The sequence below is a fragment of the Erpetoichthys calabaricus genome, chromosome 13 (assembly GCF_900747795.2).
Source record: "Erpetoichthys calabaricus chromosome 13, fErpCal1.3, whole genome shotgun sequence".
Lineage (NCBI taxonomy): Eukaryota > Metazoa > Chordata > Cladistia > Polypteriformes > Polypteridae > Erpetoichthys > Erpetoichthys calabaricus.
Window position 1 is genome coordinate 111,564,502 of NC_041406.2, and position 16,657 is coordinate 111,581,158.

Here is a 16,657-nt window from a genome sequence, read left to right on the forward strand (position 1 = left end):
TAAGTTTGATCCAAAGCATTGCTGAGTTGTAGTCAAATTCTCAAAGCTACAGTATCACTGGCTGCTGTGTGTTAAGCAGTGTGCACTTGTGATAGTGTGTTTTAAAAAATGCATTTTAGATCATTAAGTATAACTAAAGCAAGTACTGTATGACTTTATGTTCTCTAAATGGAAAATTCTGAGTTGGTTATTTTGGCCGAGATTACTTCAGCTGGCAGAATATGTAATTGTATATATGAGTAATTTAAAATGCAGTTGTATTAACCTTAAACATTTTGTAAAAAATGAAAAATTTATTGTTACAGTTTACAGTGGGTTCGGAAAATATTCAAGCCTCTTTCTCCGTGTTTTCTTGTGTTGTGGGTGTAATTTTAAATGGATACATTTTTGCCCATCAGTCTGCACTCAGTAACCCACAGTGACAAAGTGAAAATATGTTTTCAGTAAGGTTTGAAAAGTCAGATGTACAGTATTCAGACCCTTTATGTTACTCCAAATTGTGGTCAGGTGTATCCTGTTTGCTTTGGTCATCCTCGAAATGAGTCTAGAACTTGATTGGAGTCCATCAGTGGCAAACTGAATTGACTAGACATCGTTTAGAAAGGCGGCCATCTGTGTACTTGAGGTCCCACAAATTATATTGCATGTCAGGACAAAACCCAGCAGCATGAAGTTGGAGGAACTCTCTATAGACCTCTGTGATATAATTGTGGTGAGGCATTGATCAGGGCAAGTTCTCATGAGCACAGTGGCCTGTGAAATCAACAAAGTTTGGAACCACCAGGACTCTTCCTAGAGTTGGCTGTTTGACCAAGCTGAGTAACTCGTCATGAAGGGCCTTGGTCAGGGAGGTGACCAAAAACTCAATGGTCACTTTAACAGAGCTTCAAAAGACCATCTCAGCAGCACCCCATCAATCAGGTGTTTTTGGTAGGGTGGCTGGAAAGAAGGGTCTCTTGAGTAAAAGGCATATTGCAGCATTTAGTGGATTCTAAGAGCATGAAGAAAAATATTTTCTAGTCTGATGAGGCAAAATTTTAACTTTATGGGCAGAATGTCAAGCACTATATCTGGCAAAGACCAGGCAGTGCTCATCACCTGCCTAATTGCATCCCTATAATGAAGCATGGTGGTGGCATCATCATACTATGGAGTGCTTCTCAGGGACAAGGAGACTGGTCAGAATTGAGGGAAGGATGAATGCAGCCAAATACAGAGAGGCTCTGAAGAAATGCTGCTCCAGAGAGCTTGTGGTGATTCACTTTTCAGCATGACAGTGACCCACAGCATGCATCCAGGACAGCAATGGAGTGGATTCAGGACATGTCTGTGGCAGGTGAAGGTGGCCTGTAAAACAGCTGGCAACAGGTTCGCTAAAGGTGTACGTACATAAATAAAATGAAAGTGTATCGCATGTGTTTGTGTTGATATGAAGTCCCGTTGCAACATCTGAGCCTGCCCTGGATGAGCGGGTGTTTCCTGTCCTATTTGGTCTTTGGCTGGTACACCGAGGAAACTGGTGGGTTCTGTTTTTTCATAACTGGGTTTGGAATGTGAAAAAAAAGAAGTTTGTAATGTCTTGCCAAGCACCAAAGTGTGATATACCACAAGGCTGACAGACTGTGATCCTGGAGGTCCATAGTAGCTAAATGTTTTCATTGTTGCCAATTATAACGAAACACTTTATTGGCACTAATTGAACAAAGTTTTGGCTCATACTTAACATACTTAGATGTACAAGTAATGATTCAGAACCCTTCTTTTTTCTTAGCAATTAACAATGAAACATAAATAAGCATAGGTAAGGAACCTACAACTAACCAGCTAATTGATTTAATTTGCATCTATTGATTGAAACTCCTCTTATTAGTACAAATACGTCAGTGTAATACACCTAATTTTATTTGAAGGACAGACTGAACAAGGCCTTGACAATAACAGACTTTTTGGAATGTGGTTCTGTCTCCAGTTGTGTTTTATTGATTTATTCAAATGCCTTTTATATCCTAGCCATTTGCTTGTGTATCATAATTTGTACTTCACAAATTGATTCATAGTTTAGTTTTAAGTACATATTTTAGTGGGTCCAGCTGCCACCACACAAATCCAGATCAGATCCTGCACCAGGTTGTCTGTGTGAGGTTGCATGTTTACCGCGTGTTTTTATGGGTTTCCCTCCAACTATTCCAGATTTTCCTCCATGTCCCTAAAGACTCGGGTGTGCGAGTGGGCCTTGTGATAAGACTGATGTGCTGCCTAGGGCTCCTGGGATCAGCTCCAGCTTCCTTGACGCACAATCAAGTTAAGCCAGTTTGAGAATGTTATATTTTTATTAATTTCACTCAAACTAATAATTTTTAGTTGGATTATTTTGTACTGAGATGACACAGTGGAAAAAGGTTGCATTTTCATGTTATTTGCATTAATACACAATATAATAGTGGGGCAGTTGTAAACATCTGTACTAAAGAGTATTTGAATAAGGCATTACAGATTCACTACTGTTTATGCTGTAAGCCATTTATAGGAAAACCATTAAATAATAAAAAGTAATTTAAGGAGTTTACAGGCAGCCCGTTACTGTAACATTTAAATGTCTTTGCACAATTGCTTGGTTTAGGGAGACAGAAAGAGAAGCAGCGTCTTTTTAAGTAGCTAATTAAGTTGCCAGCTGGAATGTGCATTAAATAACTGCAACAGTACATTGTGACCTTTTGGGGACAAAAGTGAGTACACTGATTTATGGTAAAGAGAGACCACATCAGCACAAGAAAGAAGGAAAGTCTCATTGAGATGGCAGATCCATTAAAATATTTCTCAACTGTTTGAGATTAGTAAGTCGGGGCTAGCGATTGAAACATTTACAGTTTTCTTGTTGTCTTTCTCTCTGTGCTTTCTGCATCCAAAATGGCCAGACTGTGAAAGGCTGCACTGTACTCCAGATTGGCTAACTGCCCCATTTCCAGTACATGTGAGAAACTGAACAGCTGACTGAATCAGCACATCTTTGAGCTGCAGAAAGTGAAAAAAAAAAACAAAACGTAATTTACAAACTAATTTGGTACACTGAAGCTAGAAGACTGCAGTCAACTATGTTATAAAGTGACTTTCAAAGTGAACACAGTGCAGGAAATGATGATTACATATCAAGTGAGCTTTGGTGGTAGTGGGTGGTAGGCAGTAATAGGCCAAACTGTTGAACCAGTCTAGCATGGCAAGCAGTTGTGGTGCTGCTTCTGTCTTCAGTAATGGCTGCCTTGTCAGGCTCCCCTCAGATGTAATGATGTGTATGTGAAGATTTGTGCGAGAAATGTAAAAATTCATTGTAATTGTGCTGAATGTTAAGAGCGACACAGGCAAAGGAGGTTTTAGGCAAACGGATCAATTCCAGTAATGCCAATGGTGTGTAAAAGATGTGCCCATTCAGTTAAATGTTTACTCACTCATATTTTTTTTCTGATTGATATTAAGTGAAAAATTAATGCCACATTTTTTTTTTAAATTCTTGTTAGATAATTAGGTCAGTTACAAATACGTATCTTTAGTCACCTTTTTTGCATAGAGTCTACTTGAACTGCTTCAAGAAGCTGTTTAAACACATCCATTCAACAAAATTAGATTTTGTGAAGGTCACGTTTCTAAGTGAAGACTGAGCACATCACTTTCAGAAGAGACTCAGTCCTTAGGGTAAACTATTTTCTCTTTTCAAATAAATTCTTAGAACATCCTAATGTCACACACAATGACTGAATAGAAATAGTAAGTAAAATAAACAAAGGAGTGAATAAAATGCTGCAATAAAAAAATGTTGCTATATTGAACATATGGTATGAATGCTGACTACCTGTAATTTATCATTGCTAAACATTTGTGATACCTTAAACTATTTTTGTCTACTTATTGGTTGCTATACATTAAATAATATACCACCTTGGCAACCATAATGAACTGCGTTTGACATTCATCTATTACTGGACCCATGTCATTCTTTTCAAAATGCTGGGGGTCAGAACTAATGCCAGTAGCATAAAGTGCATGGCATGAACCAACTCTGGGTGAGAGACTAAGCAGACACGAAGCACACACATACAGGGCCATTTGAAAACCTGACCTGTCTTTGGCATGTGGGAGGAACCAAACACAGACATGGGCAGAACATGCAAATCCCACACAGAGGCCGGGACTGCAACCCCAGGATTCCAGAGCACCAACACCCATATCACAATGCTGTGATGATCGTGTAATTCCTTCCATTTTTCATGTGCTTTTAACAACCAGCTGCTTCTGTTTTTGTGATCTCTTGAAACGTCTTATCTACACAGGAGCACTTGCATTGTGTATGAAAATGTGAACTTGCATTTCAAAATTTAGAAAAGTGTCCCATTCTATGTTCATTTCTGCATTTCTTTTGGTATTTACAAATATGAACAAGCAAGCCCCATTACAGATTCTAGATTTGTGATTTCATTTTTTGAGTAGTTGCAAACCCTGGCTCATGTGGTTTCAGTCTTCAGTTTTTTGATCCTGGCAGTATTGCGAGCTGAATGTATCAGTGTAGTAAAGTTTCATCAAAGGCGGTTCTAAATCTTTCATGGCACCTCCAAAATAGTGCTATAATGGCCAAAACTTTACAAGTAAAAGTCATATCTACAATGTTTACATTTTGAAAGCCAATGTGTAGCCTGTAAATAAATGCAGGTCGTGCTTGCTGGTGCTTTGCTGCAGCAGACACAGTGGTGCTAAAAATGATGTTTAAACCTCTGCTGCATGTCCCACTCATGCTGAGCGCTGAGCCTGGAAACACCACACTGGAATACCAATCATTTATTTACTATTTTATTTAATATGATATTCTGTTCCTTTCGTCACAATTTACAAAATGGCAAATCTGTATATTAAAATCCATTTTAAACATTTGTTACTGTGCTTTGTACAAAAGTATTTAAATGTGCTTTTCATTATTATACAACCCATATAGTTTAGTTTGTTGTTTATTTATTAAATTAGAATCTGTTCTGGCTTTCCTCCAATATCCCAAAGACACGCATGTTATTTTGATTTTTGTCTCGAAGCTGACACAATATGGTGAATTTTATTTTTTGTTGTGTTCTGCAAGTACAGGGTGGTGTTTTGGCTCCAGACCTCCACCTGATTTTGCGAAGATAGATCTACCAGTCTTCCTAACTAAATTGGACGGAGCTAATTTAAAGTGATGGATGTGTGAATCGTCGTGCACAGTGATGGGCAAGGGTCCTGTCAGTGCGGTGGGGAAAGGCAACTGCTCTCTGCGACCAAGAAATTAGATTAATCAGGTTTAGGAAATAAATAAATGAACAGCTAGGCAACTTGAATCTTTCTACTTATTACTGTACTCTAGCATTGTATTCTTAAAATTGCTTAAATGAATGATCAGGTGTTGTCTGCACTTTGTGTTTCAGCATTGTGTTTATGTGGTAGTGTATTAAGAACATTATAGGAAGGATATGAAAACAAGAGGAGCTGTACATTGCCAAACATCAGTGTTTTATCTGTCACAACACAATGAAAGCAAATAAAATATGTTTGCAACCTTCTATGTTTTAATTCTTTTCCAAATTCCCCTAACACGGCTGTTTAGAGTATTAATTATAAAAAAAAGTATGTTTGCATACCAGCTATAACTAAGTGTGATTTGTTATCCCACAACTGGTTGTATATTGTAATTGAGAGGTATACGTTCATTTTATAAATAAAACTCAAAGTGTCTTTCAGATTTATGACCACATCCACATTCATTTTCTTAAACTCAGCTACCAGGTACCGGCATTCAGCACTGTATGCTTTAAAGTTGCATTCTCAGAGTGTTTGTGTGTGTGTGTGTGTGTGTGTGTATGTATGTACTGAATGTATGTATGTATATATAAAATATCTTTTTCTACCTTAATAAAAGAAATGTTTATATGTCTGTGTGGTTGATATGTCTCTGTCATTCCAACAGATGGGCATCATAACACTGCTTTTATGAATCCCATACCAAATGACATGCAACAGACCTGTGTCTTGTGTGGTGCACCGCAAATGTTAGATTTCACCTCTTTTTAGATGGGTAGTGCAGCAGGGGTTGGTGTGTGTGTGTGTGTGTGTGTGTGTGTGCGTGTGTGTATATATAGATATACATAAATATATATAGATTGATTGATTTATGTGCTTGATACTTATGTCTTTCTCTCTCTCTCTCTATCTATCTATATATATATATATATATATATATATATATATATATATATATATATATATATATAAAACAGCATATACTGTAGGTTATTAAGAGATTTACATTTTATGTATTTATTGTGTTTAATTCTTAACAGAAAAGAAGATTGCCTTTGATGCCTCTATCGTGCTGTGCCAGTTTCGTAAGGCCTGTCCAGATCTCCATAATCGCAATGGGACACCACTCAGGTGGGATTTGTTGGTGCCTTCTTTCTAGCTTATACAAAATGAGATCATCTGATTACACAGATATGGGTGAGAGTACAATAGCCATTGTTAAGTCTATAAAGCCCTTCACTTTGGCACAATTGTTATGGATTTAAATTGTTTTCTCACACTCAGCCTGCTATAGCTGTGTACTGAAACTATTACTTTTCACTTACAGTAATAAATTGCAAGTTCAGAACTGTTGATGCAGGCAGTAAACTGGTAAAAAAATAAAAATATATTTGTACCTTTTTTTTTTTTTTTTTTTTTTTTTTTTTTTTAAGTAAAAGAAGGTCATGAAATTTTTCAGAAGGCAGTGACAATTTCAAAGTATCAAAAGATGGCACAACCTTGTATAATTTAAAACGTTCAATTATCTTTCTGAGTAAAGAGAATATGAATCACTAAAAATCAGTTTATTCTTATCAAACACAGTTGTACTTACAGACCCAGTGTGCTATACTGTAATTACAAATAGAATACTAAAAAAGGAAATAAAAAACTGGGAAATTGGGAATTTAATGCTTAGAAATTCAAATTTGCAAAGGAGAAATAAACAGGAGAGTTAAGAACTGCACAAAGTGTACCTGATTGTGAAATACTGTTTGTTTGTGTTGTTTTTTTTTTTTGCTTTTCTGTAGTTGTAATATCTAGTATTTGTTTTAATTGTATGTTTACGTCTTTTAAGAATAATTTAAGTTTGAACTGTGTATCTCTAAAGGGTGGTAAGTGTACTGAATCTTTGGGTTGTGTTGCTTGTTGGGAGTTCCTACATGGGGATTCACCTGGCATTGGACCGTTGTCATATGTCCATCGGGTAAAGCTTTATTCCAAGCCGCACCTCAGTGATTTGTGTGAGAAGGAGCGAGTCCTTCCTGGTGAAAACACAGAATATGTGAAGCTCCATTGGACAGTCTTTTACTTTACTAGAATAACAAACTAACTAACAGACTTGTGCATAACTGTTGCCTCTCTTGTACTGTACTTCTGGGAAAGTTAAAAATGGTGCGAGGTTTTTATGTCATAATATAAAATGTCTATATTTTTTGTTGCATTGGTCATTAACGGCTTATAATTGGCTGATTAAATCTGATTAAATAATAATTTTAGGGTATCATAACATCTTACAGTTAAACAATGTGGCCATATATCAGAGATGTTATTGTTAAACATAATCATGAGCATGCAGGATTTTCTCATTGTGTAACAAGCAGAATGAGTGTGCAGGCAGTTTATGTAGCCAGAGCGAGTGTGATTTGTTTAATATCTGCGCCTTCACCTGTATTGAGATCTTTACCAAACGTCTGTTCAAGAGGCTGCATGAACTCTCCTCTAAACCAGCCTCTTCACACTTGGTCTCAAAGAATGCGCTTCTTGCAGTAACTCTGAAATGGACTGCCTAGTGCTTTACTTGGCTGATCCTGTTTCAGTTGTTTTTTTTTTTTTGTGTTTTCACAGTGGATTTATTCATATAGTATTTTTTTTTCCAGTTTCCTCCTATTTTTTCTGACTACTGCAGGTTTGCTTCTACTTGTCCTACTGTTTTTTTTTTTAAAGTTTAATAAATTACTTATTTATCAAAGCAGATAAAATTACAATATATCTTGTGATGATGGCATTCACTATGCTGCTTAATCCAATTCACGGTCAATTAAAGCATACAGAGCCAATCCCAGAAGAATTTAGAGCAAGGCAGGATCTAGCCTTAGACAGAATGCCAGGCCTTCACTCATGAACACACAGCCACACTCACACAGGTCCAGCTCACAATCTCTGATTACCCTAACATGCCATTAAAACCAGAGAACCCAGAGGAAGTAGTCACACAGGCATTGGGTAAGTGTGCCAAATCCCACAGACAAGAAACATACATACGATTTGATGGCAGGATGTTGGATCTGTGCATCACTGCACCATTAGCTGCCCCTCTTGTTATGGTGTTTGCTTTTAGTGTTTCTGTGTACAGATGACCGCGACATAAGAATTAACCAAAAGTCGCGTAAGGAGTGTTTGTGCTTGATTGGTGTTCTGTGGAACATTATGCAATGTTGTCCATCTGCAAAACTTGGGGTAATCTCTTTTTCAGTGCAGTTTCAAGTTAGTCAGTATAATAAAAGGATGAATGTCTTGCAGTGTTATGTATTTTCCTTAAACTGTTGTGTTTAATCTGTATTTCTAGCCCCTTGCTTGGCATTTTCTACCGCACTCTTTACTTCCTAGAGAATGGTATCAAGCCTGTCTTTATCTTTGATGGATGTCCTCCTGAGCAGAAAGAGGGGCTGGTAAGTAAAGTCAGCAATATGGATTTTGACTTCTACATTAACCACTTACAGGTCTTTCTTATTGAAAAAGAGTAACAGTTTCTCACTAGCATTAAATGTGGATTTTATTAGCAACATCCCAGTGGCAGGTCATCATTAAACGTAGGCATAACATTTAAGTCTGAGACAAATGTAGGTCTTCTGTGTAACCAGACAATAGATAAGTGGGTTCGGAAGGTGGATGGACAAATGTAGGTTGGTGACCTTTAATTTTTTATCATATTTAGAGATTCCCAGTATACTAAGCTATGCAGTGCCTTGCCTTTGGCTAAAAGCTTGCAAACATTTAAGATGATTTCCAAATTCTGTTATATAAATTATTAAAGGATTAAATGTGACATCATGCCACATGTAGTAAGTGTACATCTTAAACAATACATTTCATTATTTTTTACTGACAAGTTCTGTAAAATCGATATTTTTCTACCTTCAAAATATGCTACATATCGTCTACTGATAACATTACAGTTACACTGAAAAAACCGCTGTTAATTTTACAGTGTAAAACTGTTAAACAGCGAAGGTAAACAGCTGTAAAACGGTAAAGAGCTATTTCAGTAACACCGAAGTTATGATATTTGCATAAGGACACGCCCCTTTTACCATATTGATTTCTGGTCAATCGCATACCTTTGAAGAGTAGGGGAAAAAAAACAAAGTTAGCAGACGTATTTTTCCCTGCGTGCTGAAGGGTTTATTGAGGTTCTGGAAGCTGATTTATGGTGGGTTGTATTCGATAAGCCAGCACACCTGTAGGACACCAAACACCACAAAAACAAACTTTACTTCTCCATCAGACAATGTGCTATAACTTCCTCAAACATTGAATTGTTTTCAATGTGTATAATTACTACATGTTTGCTATTGGTTGTTGTTACTTTACTGATGCAAATTATGTACTGGGTTTTGACCTTGACAATACTTTCTAATGGTTTATTGACTGACATATTTATTACAGTGCATGGATTTATGGTTATGGTTAAACATTCCCTTCTGTTGGAATGTGTTGTAAAGAAAAAAGTTATTTACTACAAAGTTATACTGTAGACCTAAAAATATTGTCACCCTTTTTTTTTTTTGGTAAAATTCTGGCAACCCAGCTGCCAGTACTTTATCGTAAATTTAACATTATTTTTTTTACGGTTCTCTGGCATTCTTTTAGGCTACACCGACATTCCACCATTTTCAGTGAAGTTTTTTTTTTAAATGAAAACGCTCTCTTGTCACACTTTCTGAGTCAGCCCTAATTTCAGCATCATCAGCCATTGTTTCATGTGCAGTACAATGCAGGATCCAATCAATGAAGTGTTATGTAATAAGTACGAACCAACCAGAGCTAAGATGGAGTCTGCATTTCCAGAAATTTTTGTTTTCATTTGCCCACATTGAAATGCTGTGCTGGCTTTTTAATAATACATTTTATTTATATTTATATTTATATAGCGCTTTTCCCAAAAGTCTGTTGCTGTGGAGAGCATTTTCAAATTATAGCTTTTCTCAGTTGAAAATGCCATAGTGGGTAGTATGGACGAAAGGCAAAAACGGAGACAAATGTCTACATTTTAAATGCAAACGTAGAACATTCCTAAAATTGCTTCTTAATGAAGTCACTCCTGTTGAGGTAATTTACCATGTGTGTTTTCATACAGCCCTGTGATTACAGGTCATCGTAGAGGCACACTTTTGCCTACCTAAATTGTTGTTCTTGCCCTCACGAGGCCTGTATCTTAACTGAATACAGAAGACCCTGTTGTTTTTAGAAATGCTTGTCTAGTGAATCCCCACTATTTATTTTCCACACGTCTCTTTTTGTGCTTGTTCTTCCTTATTCACCACTTCTCATACCAAGAAGAAAAATAAATCTGAGTGTTGCTCTTAAGCTGCTGTTCTATAAAAATAGTATCATTATTTCTGTATAATAGAAGCAAAATGGCAATCCTTTGCCTTGGCCGCCTTTGGAGTAATTGAGTCTTCATTATTTACAGATCGCAAAGCGAGCAGAAAGTGCTGGGTACAGAATTTCCTGGCCTGGTGGAGGTGAGTGACATTTTTTGAGCTGTAAACATCAGTTTGGTGGGGGGCTTTCTGTTATTTGTATTTCATGTTTATTTAGGCATTAGCTATTTAAAACAAGCTTTACACGGGCTACAGCACTTGTCAAAATCATCTTCTGCTAATTTTGGTTCAGGGAAAAGGACACTTGATGTTTCAACATAACTGTGTTTATCTGATGTTGGAATGTATCAGTTTTTAAACACATTGTTCCTTGATTTGGTGTTAACATGCCCTAACACATTAACAGTATTGTTTATACCATATATTTAATATGATTTTTAAAGTAGATCTCACCCAAACCTCTATGGACAGGGTAGTTTATGCCATTCCTTGGGTGTGTCTTGAAAGTGAGATGAAACATAAACAGTGTCATGTTAATGTCTGTTCTGGATGATGGTATAAAAACACAAAAGTATTTTCAGCTTACAAAACATGTTGAATTGATTTTTTTTTTAATATCGTGTCAGAGTTTGTCTTTTAACTTTATAATATACTAGCCATCCCCCACAACTCCGCCCGCGTGGTAGTGAAACAGGACAGTGAGGAGGGCCCTGCCCTGCTCCCTACTCCTGACGTCATGCTTCCCACTCCCCTCGGCCAGCAGCCTTTGTCTCGAATAAGCACAAATAAATCACTCCTGCAAGCAAACTATGATACTCACCACGATGAGAGAAGGTGCAAAATCAACCGGAATGTTCAAGCAAATTATAGAAAAAACCCCACTCTAAATCCATTAAGTAGTTCTCTTGTGAAAAGCGGACAGACAGACGTACGTTGGATTTTATATATATACTAGTCATTAAGCCCGTTATAATAACGGGCGCTAGAACAGTAGTGCATAAACATTAGTAGGAACAGTCTTTATTAAATGGCAAGGGACCTTGACCTCATTCTGTGTCTCTGACCGTTCTTCCAGGAGATGTTGCTTATATAGGATTTGATTGTCTGTGTCCTTTGTCCTACTTGACGTGTCCTTGTGTTTGGGTGGCATGTTCTTTGTAGATAGTCACAGTAACATAGGCTTGTACGTCTGTAATATTCTCTGTTACAGTAATACGGGCTTGTATGTGGCTGTAATATGCGTCACTGTATTGTGTTCCTTTAATTTCCTTTCGCAGTAATACTGGTTTGTATTTCCGTAAAATGCCTGTAATTTTCTCTGACAGTAATATCGCGCATTGCACCGTGCCCCGCGCATGCGCACTTCACTAGAAGACACGGACACCTGGACACACACAGTGATTTTATTAAAGAGGATAGATATGTAGCTTTCTTCATCTCTGAGACTCTGCCACATCACTGAACAATATACAGATAATGGCATCCACGAGTTTCTTGCTCTCTTTTCTGCACAGTAAGGCTAAGTTGTAGTATGGCATACTGATCTGAGATAATACAGAATAAAAAATGAACCAGGATTGTTATTTAGCCTTCCTTTCCACAGTTGTTCTGTTTCAGGGGTAAAGTGTTGGTGTAAATAATTTATTTTAATGATAATTCAATTTTAGCTGCTTTTTTCATAGTAAATAAATGAAAAAAGCAGTGGTCAATGGGATATAAAAATATTTCAGGAAAATGTAATATTATATAAAAAAAAATACCTGAATGAATTATTAGTTATAATAATATCCTCTGCCCCCTGCTTGCTTCTCTTGCCAAGCCCTGGGCAGGCGCTACGCATTAGCCACTTCACAGATCTGCCGCTCATGTATCGGGAAGCAGATGTACAATTTAAACAGATTGTTACTTTTATTGGAATTGTTACATATGCATAATAGAACTATTTTCCATTACAGCGAGTAATTAACTATAGTATAAAAACAGTTAAACATAATAAATTGAAAGAAAATTATGTTTCATGTTGCGTTAGAGGTATTCGTTGCGTTATACATTTTCGTTCTTTTTGGCTTTGAAATTAAAACATAAATACTTATTAAACTTACACTTTTACTGTAAAACATTTTTTTGAATGAACTTTTCATCAATATTGCATTGAATTTTGATTTCATGTTTGGAATTATATTGTGACAACGCAATATATAACTGCCCACGAGTGAATATTGTTTCTTTCTCTCTAATAAATAAACTGACTTTTTCGAATGTTTGTCCCTGTGATTTGTTAATTGTCATAGCTAAAGCTATTCTAACGGGAAACTGTAAATGTTTTAATACAAATGGCATATCAAGATCTCCTTTGATGTCTAATGTCATCCGCGAAAGATATACTTGTATATTACCTTTCTCATCGCCTGTTAAAATTTTATATGTCATTGCCATGTAACTGATTGACAATTTCAGCGTTAATTCATTTGACTTCATCGTTTCTCAGTGCTAGGATTGCCCATGTACTCATTTGTTCTGTTTATAAACCTTTGGGATGAAATTTATCAATAAGATTTCGACAAGTCTTCTTTTATTGGGAACTTAAAGTGAGGAAAACGTAAAAATTTATAAGAGCTGAGAGCGCAGGAATTGTGTCTGACACGAGTATTCACGTGAATGAGTGGTGAGTGGACTGTGGGCGTGGTTGTAAATGGTTGAGAAGAGGGTGGGACTTGACAAAATCACTTGGCAAAAGTCTCGTCTCAAGATTTTTTTTTTTATAATAGAGAGATTTATTTGCTGAAATTGTTTACTTTTTTCATTGCATTATTAGCTTTGGTGTTTCTTGATACTAATTATACAAAAAACTAAAACTATAAGTAGGACAGTACCAACTTACAAAATGAAAATGTGAAATTTTTATATGCTGCCTATAGAATATTAATCATTTTTATACAATATAGGCATAGAAGTTCCTTAATACATTTGCTTGGGATATAACCAGTATGTTTCACCATGAAGCTGTCTCTTCAGATGTCTGTTGACGTCACATGTCACTACTTCACTGGCTCCAAACCAACTTAGATTACAATCATTTCGCTGAAGTTTGTAGCGAAGGGAACGTGCTTATCAACATTGTAAAGGTATGCAGGTTGAGTTAACTGACACTTTCAAATTGGCTTTGTGTGTGAGCAGGTACTGCCATGGACTGGCTCCCTGTCCAGGATTATTTCGTGCCTTCTGCCAGTGCGGCTGGAATACCCTTCATTCACCTGTGACACTGAAATCAGTTGAGCAGGTTTGACAATTTGGAAAAATGAATTAAGAGGATATAAAAATGCTTCCTCATTGTAAAAACATTTTAGTAGTATCTGAATGCAAAACAAAGACTTGATTTCAGAACATTTTAAAGTTTTTTCATACTTGTTTAGGATTTGGGTGGCTGCAGATTCTAGCCTGCCTAACATGTGTGTAATGTATTGGATTCAGCGGGTTGGAAAATGGATGGATGGATGGATATATATATATATATATATATATATATATAAAATAATGGTGAGGTTCTGAAATTCATTCAAGGCATGCTGTTTTGCAGTTTGTGCTGATGCCACTGTGTGTATCTTTGTATAGTAATAACCAGCTGTTGGGGAAAAGGATTTTTTATTTTTTGAGATTGAACACAGTGTACGTTTAAATTTGGAACCTTATCAAGTGCTCTTTACAGAAGCCAGCAACTGCTCTTTTTTCCAAGAAGAGAAGAGCTGCATGCACTGAATACTTGACTGCTAGGAAACAAAAGACAGTGGTGTTGGTTTTAGTTTCAGCTGGCTTTTCAAAGGCCTTTTATGTTAACAGAGAGTGAAGTGTTTTTCATTTCTACAGCCGTTGCTTGGATGTGTTGGATACAAGATTCCTTCTGTACTTAAGTACTGTATTTGTATTTTTAAATGCATGCAGCTATGTCATTGATTTTGAAGTTTTCTGTCCTTGCACCTCTTATGTAATGTGACATTATCATTCCTCCTGTTTTGGTAGCATTGAATCCACCTTCCTTGCTAACAGAAATCAGTGGCCCACTGGTTAATTCTATCCAAGTCCAGCAGCCACTTGGCTTCTTCCTGAGTGACTTCTGTGATAAACTTGCCTTTTTGCATATTTAGATACCGTATATACTCACGTTTAAGTTCTACCGTGGATAAGTCAGGCTTGATTTTACCGTATAATTTCTGGTATTTTATAATGTCGGTCGTATAAGTTGAATGCAGAAAACTCACACTATTGATCCAAGAGATTATGATATGCTAACGCCCACCTGCGAGAGTAAACATGGAGCACACTACCTTTTTTTTCTATGTATTGTGCCTACGTGACCACACTGTAATACCCAAACTATTCCGAAGCAACGTTTGCACTGATTTCTGTTTTTTGTATCTCACACCCTCACACACCTTTACCATAAGAACATCCCTTATCTACGATGGAGCGTTCAATCAGAAGAAAATATGAAGCAGGTTTTAAAATAAACGTTGTTGAAGTAGCGAAAGAAATTGGTAACTGCGCTGCTGCAACAAAATTCGATGTATCTGAGAAACTGATGTGAGATTGGAGGAAGCAAGAAGATTTTATTAAATTAAATTAAAGGTCACATTTTTGAATGGGCGTATAAGTCGGGGTCTGATTTTATGATCGATTTTTCGGGTTTCAAGACCTGACTTATATGCGATGTCACACACGTGCACATGGGAAACAGCTAAAGGGCCTAAATAATAGTAACTCTACGCTAGACCAGGGGTGGTGGAGTATGCTGACTGTCTCTGTCAGTCTTTTGCAGACCATTCTCGAGAAATCCCGCTTGGTTCCAGCGCCACTGATGATGCCACTTCCAGTCACGAAGACGTCACTTCCAGCACTGGTGTCAATGATGAGGTCACTTCCAGTTCAGGCGCCAATGATGTAATTTCCCATACTCTTATGTTAAAAATGACATTTTGTCTCAATACCGTTCAGTTCTGTTTTGGACTCTGTTCTATGAACGCTATTTAAATCAACTTTTGCAGCCAGGAAACAATATTTGTGTGGGTACCCCAAACCTTTATGATGTCTGTGACTCGTTTGTGTGACAGCGAGTATATACGGTAATAAGTTCAAGAATAAATCTGTGTGAAAAAAATATGAGTGGTGCCGTGATACCACCATCCTGTCCTGAAAACTGTAACTTCTGCGGTTACACAAACCTTCACTTTAACTCCGCTTAAGCCAACTCTGTAGTTCCCCCAGTTTGGAGCAGGTGGGTGACATGGGGAGAAGTACATTTTAGGCCTCACTAGAAAAGTTTACTCTTGTGGTTACATTTTCTGAATAATTTGTAATGCTTGTCTTTTATATAATATTCTCCCATTCTTTTTCTGATAGTCCTTACTAGACATTTAGCAATACTTAGTACTGACATCTCCATCTGCATGTATTCACAAAACTCTTTTGGGCAATATTAATAATAATAATAATACATTACATTTATATAGCGCTTTTCTCAGTACTCAAAGCGCTATCCACACAGGGAGGAACCAGGAAGCGAACCCACAATCTTCCACAGTCTCCTTACTGCAAAGCAGCAGCACTACCACTGCGCCACCTGTGAGGACTTTATTGGTGTATGGATGCCCCAGTTGATGATCTACATGATTGTATGCTGCAGCTCTTTAGGACATTAGCTCTTGAATGCGTTTAAGGACGTTATTGTAGCGGGTGGAAATTCTTCTGCTGTATTACACCGACCCTTTCCAGTAATAACTCAACACGGAAGAGAATGAACTTGTCATTTACTTTGCCAGCTTTAATCAGTTCAGTGAGATGGCAGATCCCCTTCCTTATCAATTTCCCATTTGCCGTCCTTAGTGCTGGATGAACACACTCATGCTTGGAATGTCTCTTACGCCAACTGTTGAAGCCCCTGGTCCCACCTTTTGACGCTGATCGGTCATTTGAATATAGCTAGTTTT

General features: G+C 37.1%; 1 protein-coding gene across 1 annotated transcript in view; it reads left to right on the plus strand.

Annotated features, from left to right (window-relative positions):
• Window positions 1-16,657, plus strand: part of zgc:110269 (probable flap endonuclease 1 homolog) — a 40,742-nt gene that overhangs the window by 2,139 nt on the left and 21,946 nt on the right. The window contains exons 2-4 of the mRNA XM_028817463.2: window positions 6,351-6,441; window positions 8,639-8,741; window positions 10,766-10,817. Of these exons, the coding sequence (XP_028673296.2) occupies window positions 6,351-6,441; window positions 8,639-8,741; window positions 10,766-10,817 (246 nt within the window). The remainder of the gene's footprint in view (window positions 1-6,350; window positions 6,442-8,638; window positions 8,742-10,765; window positions 10,818-16,657) is intronic.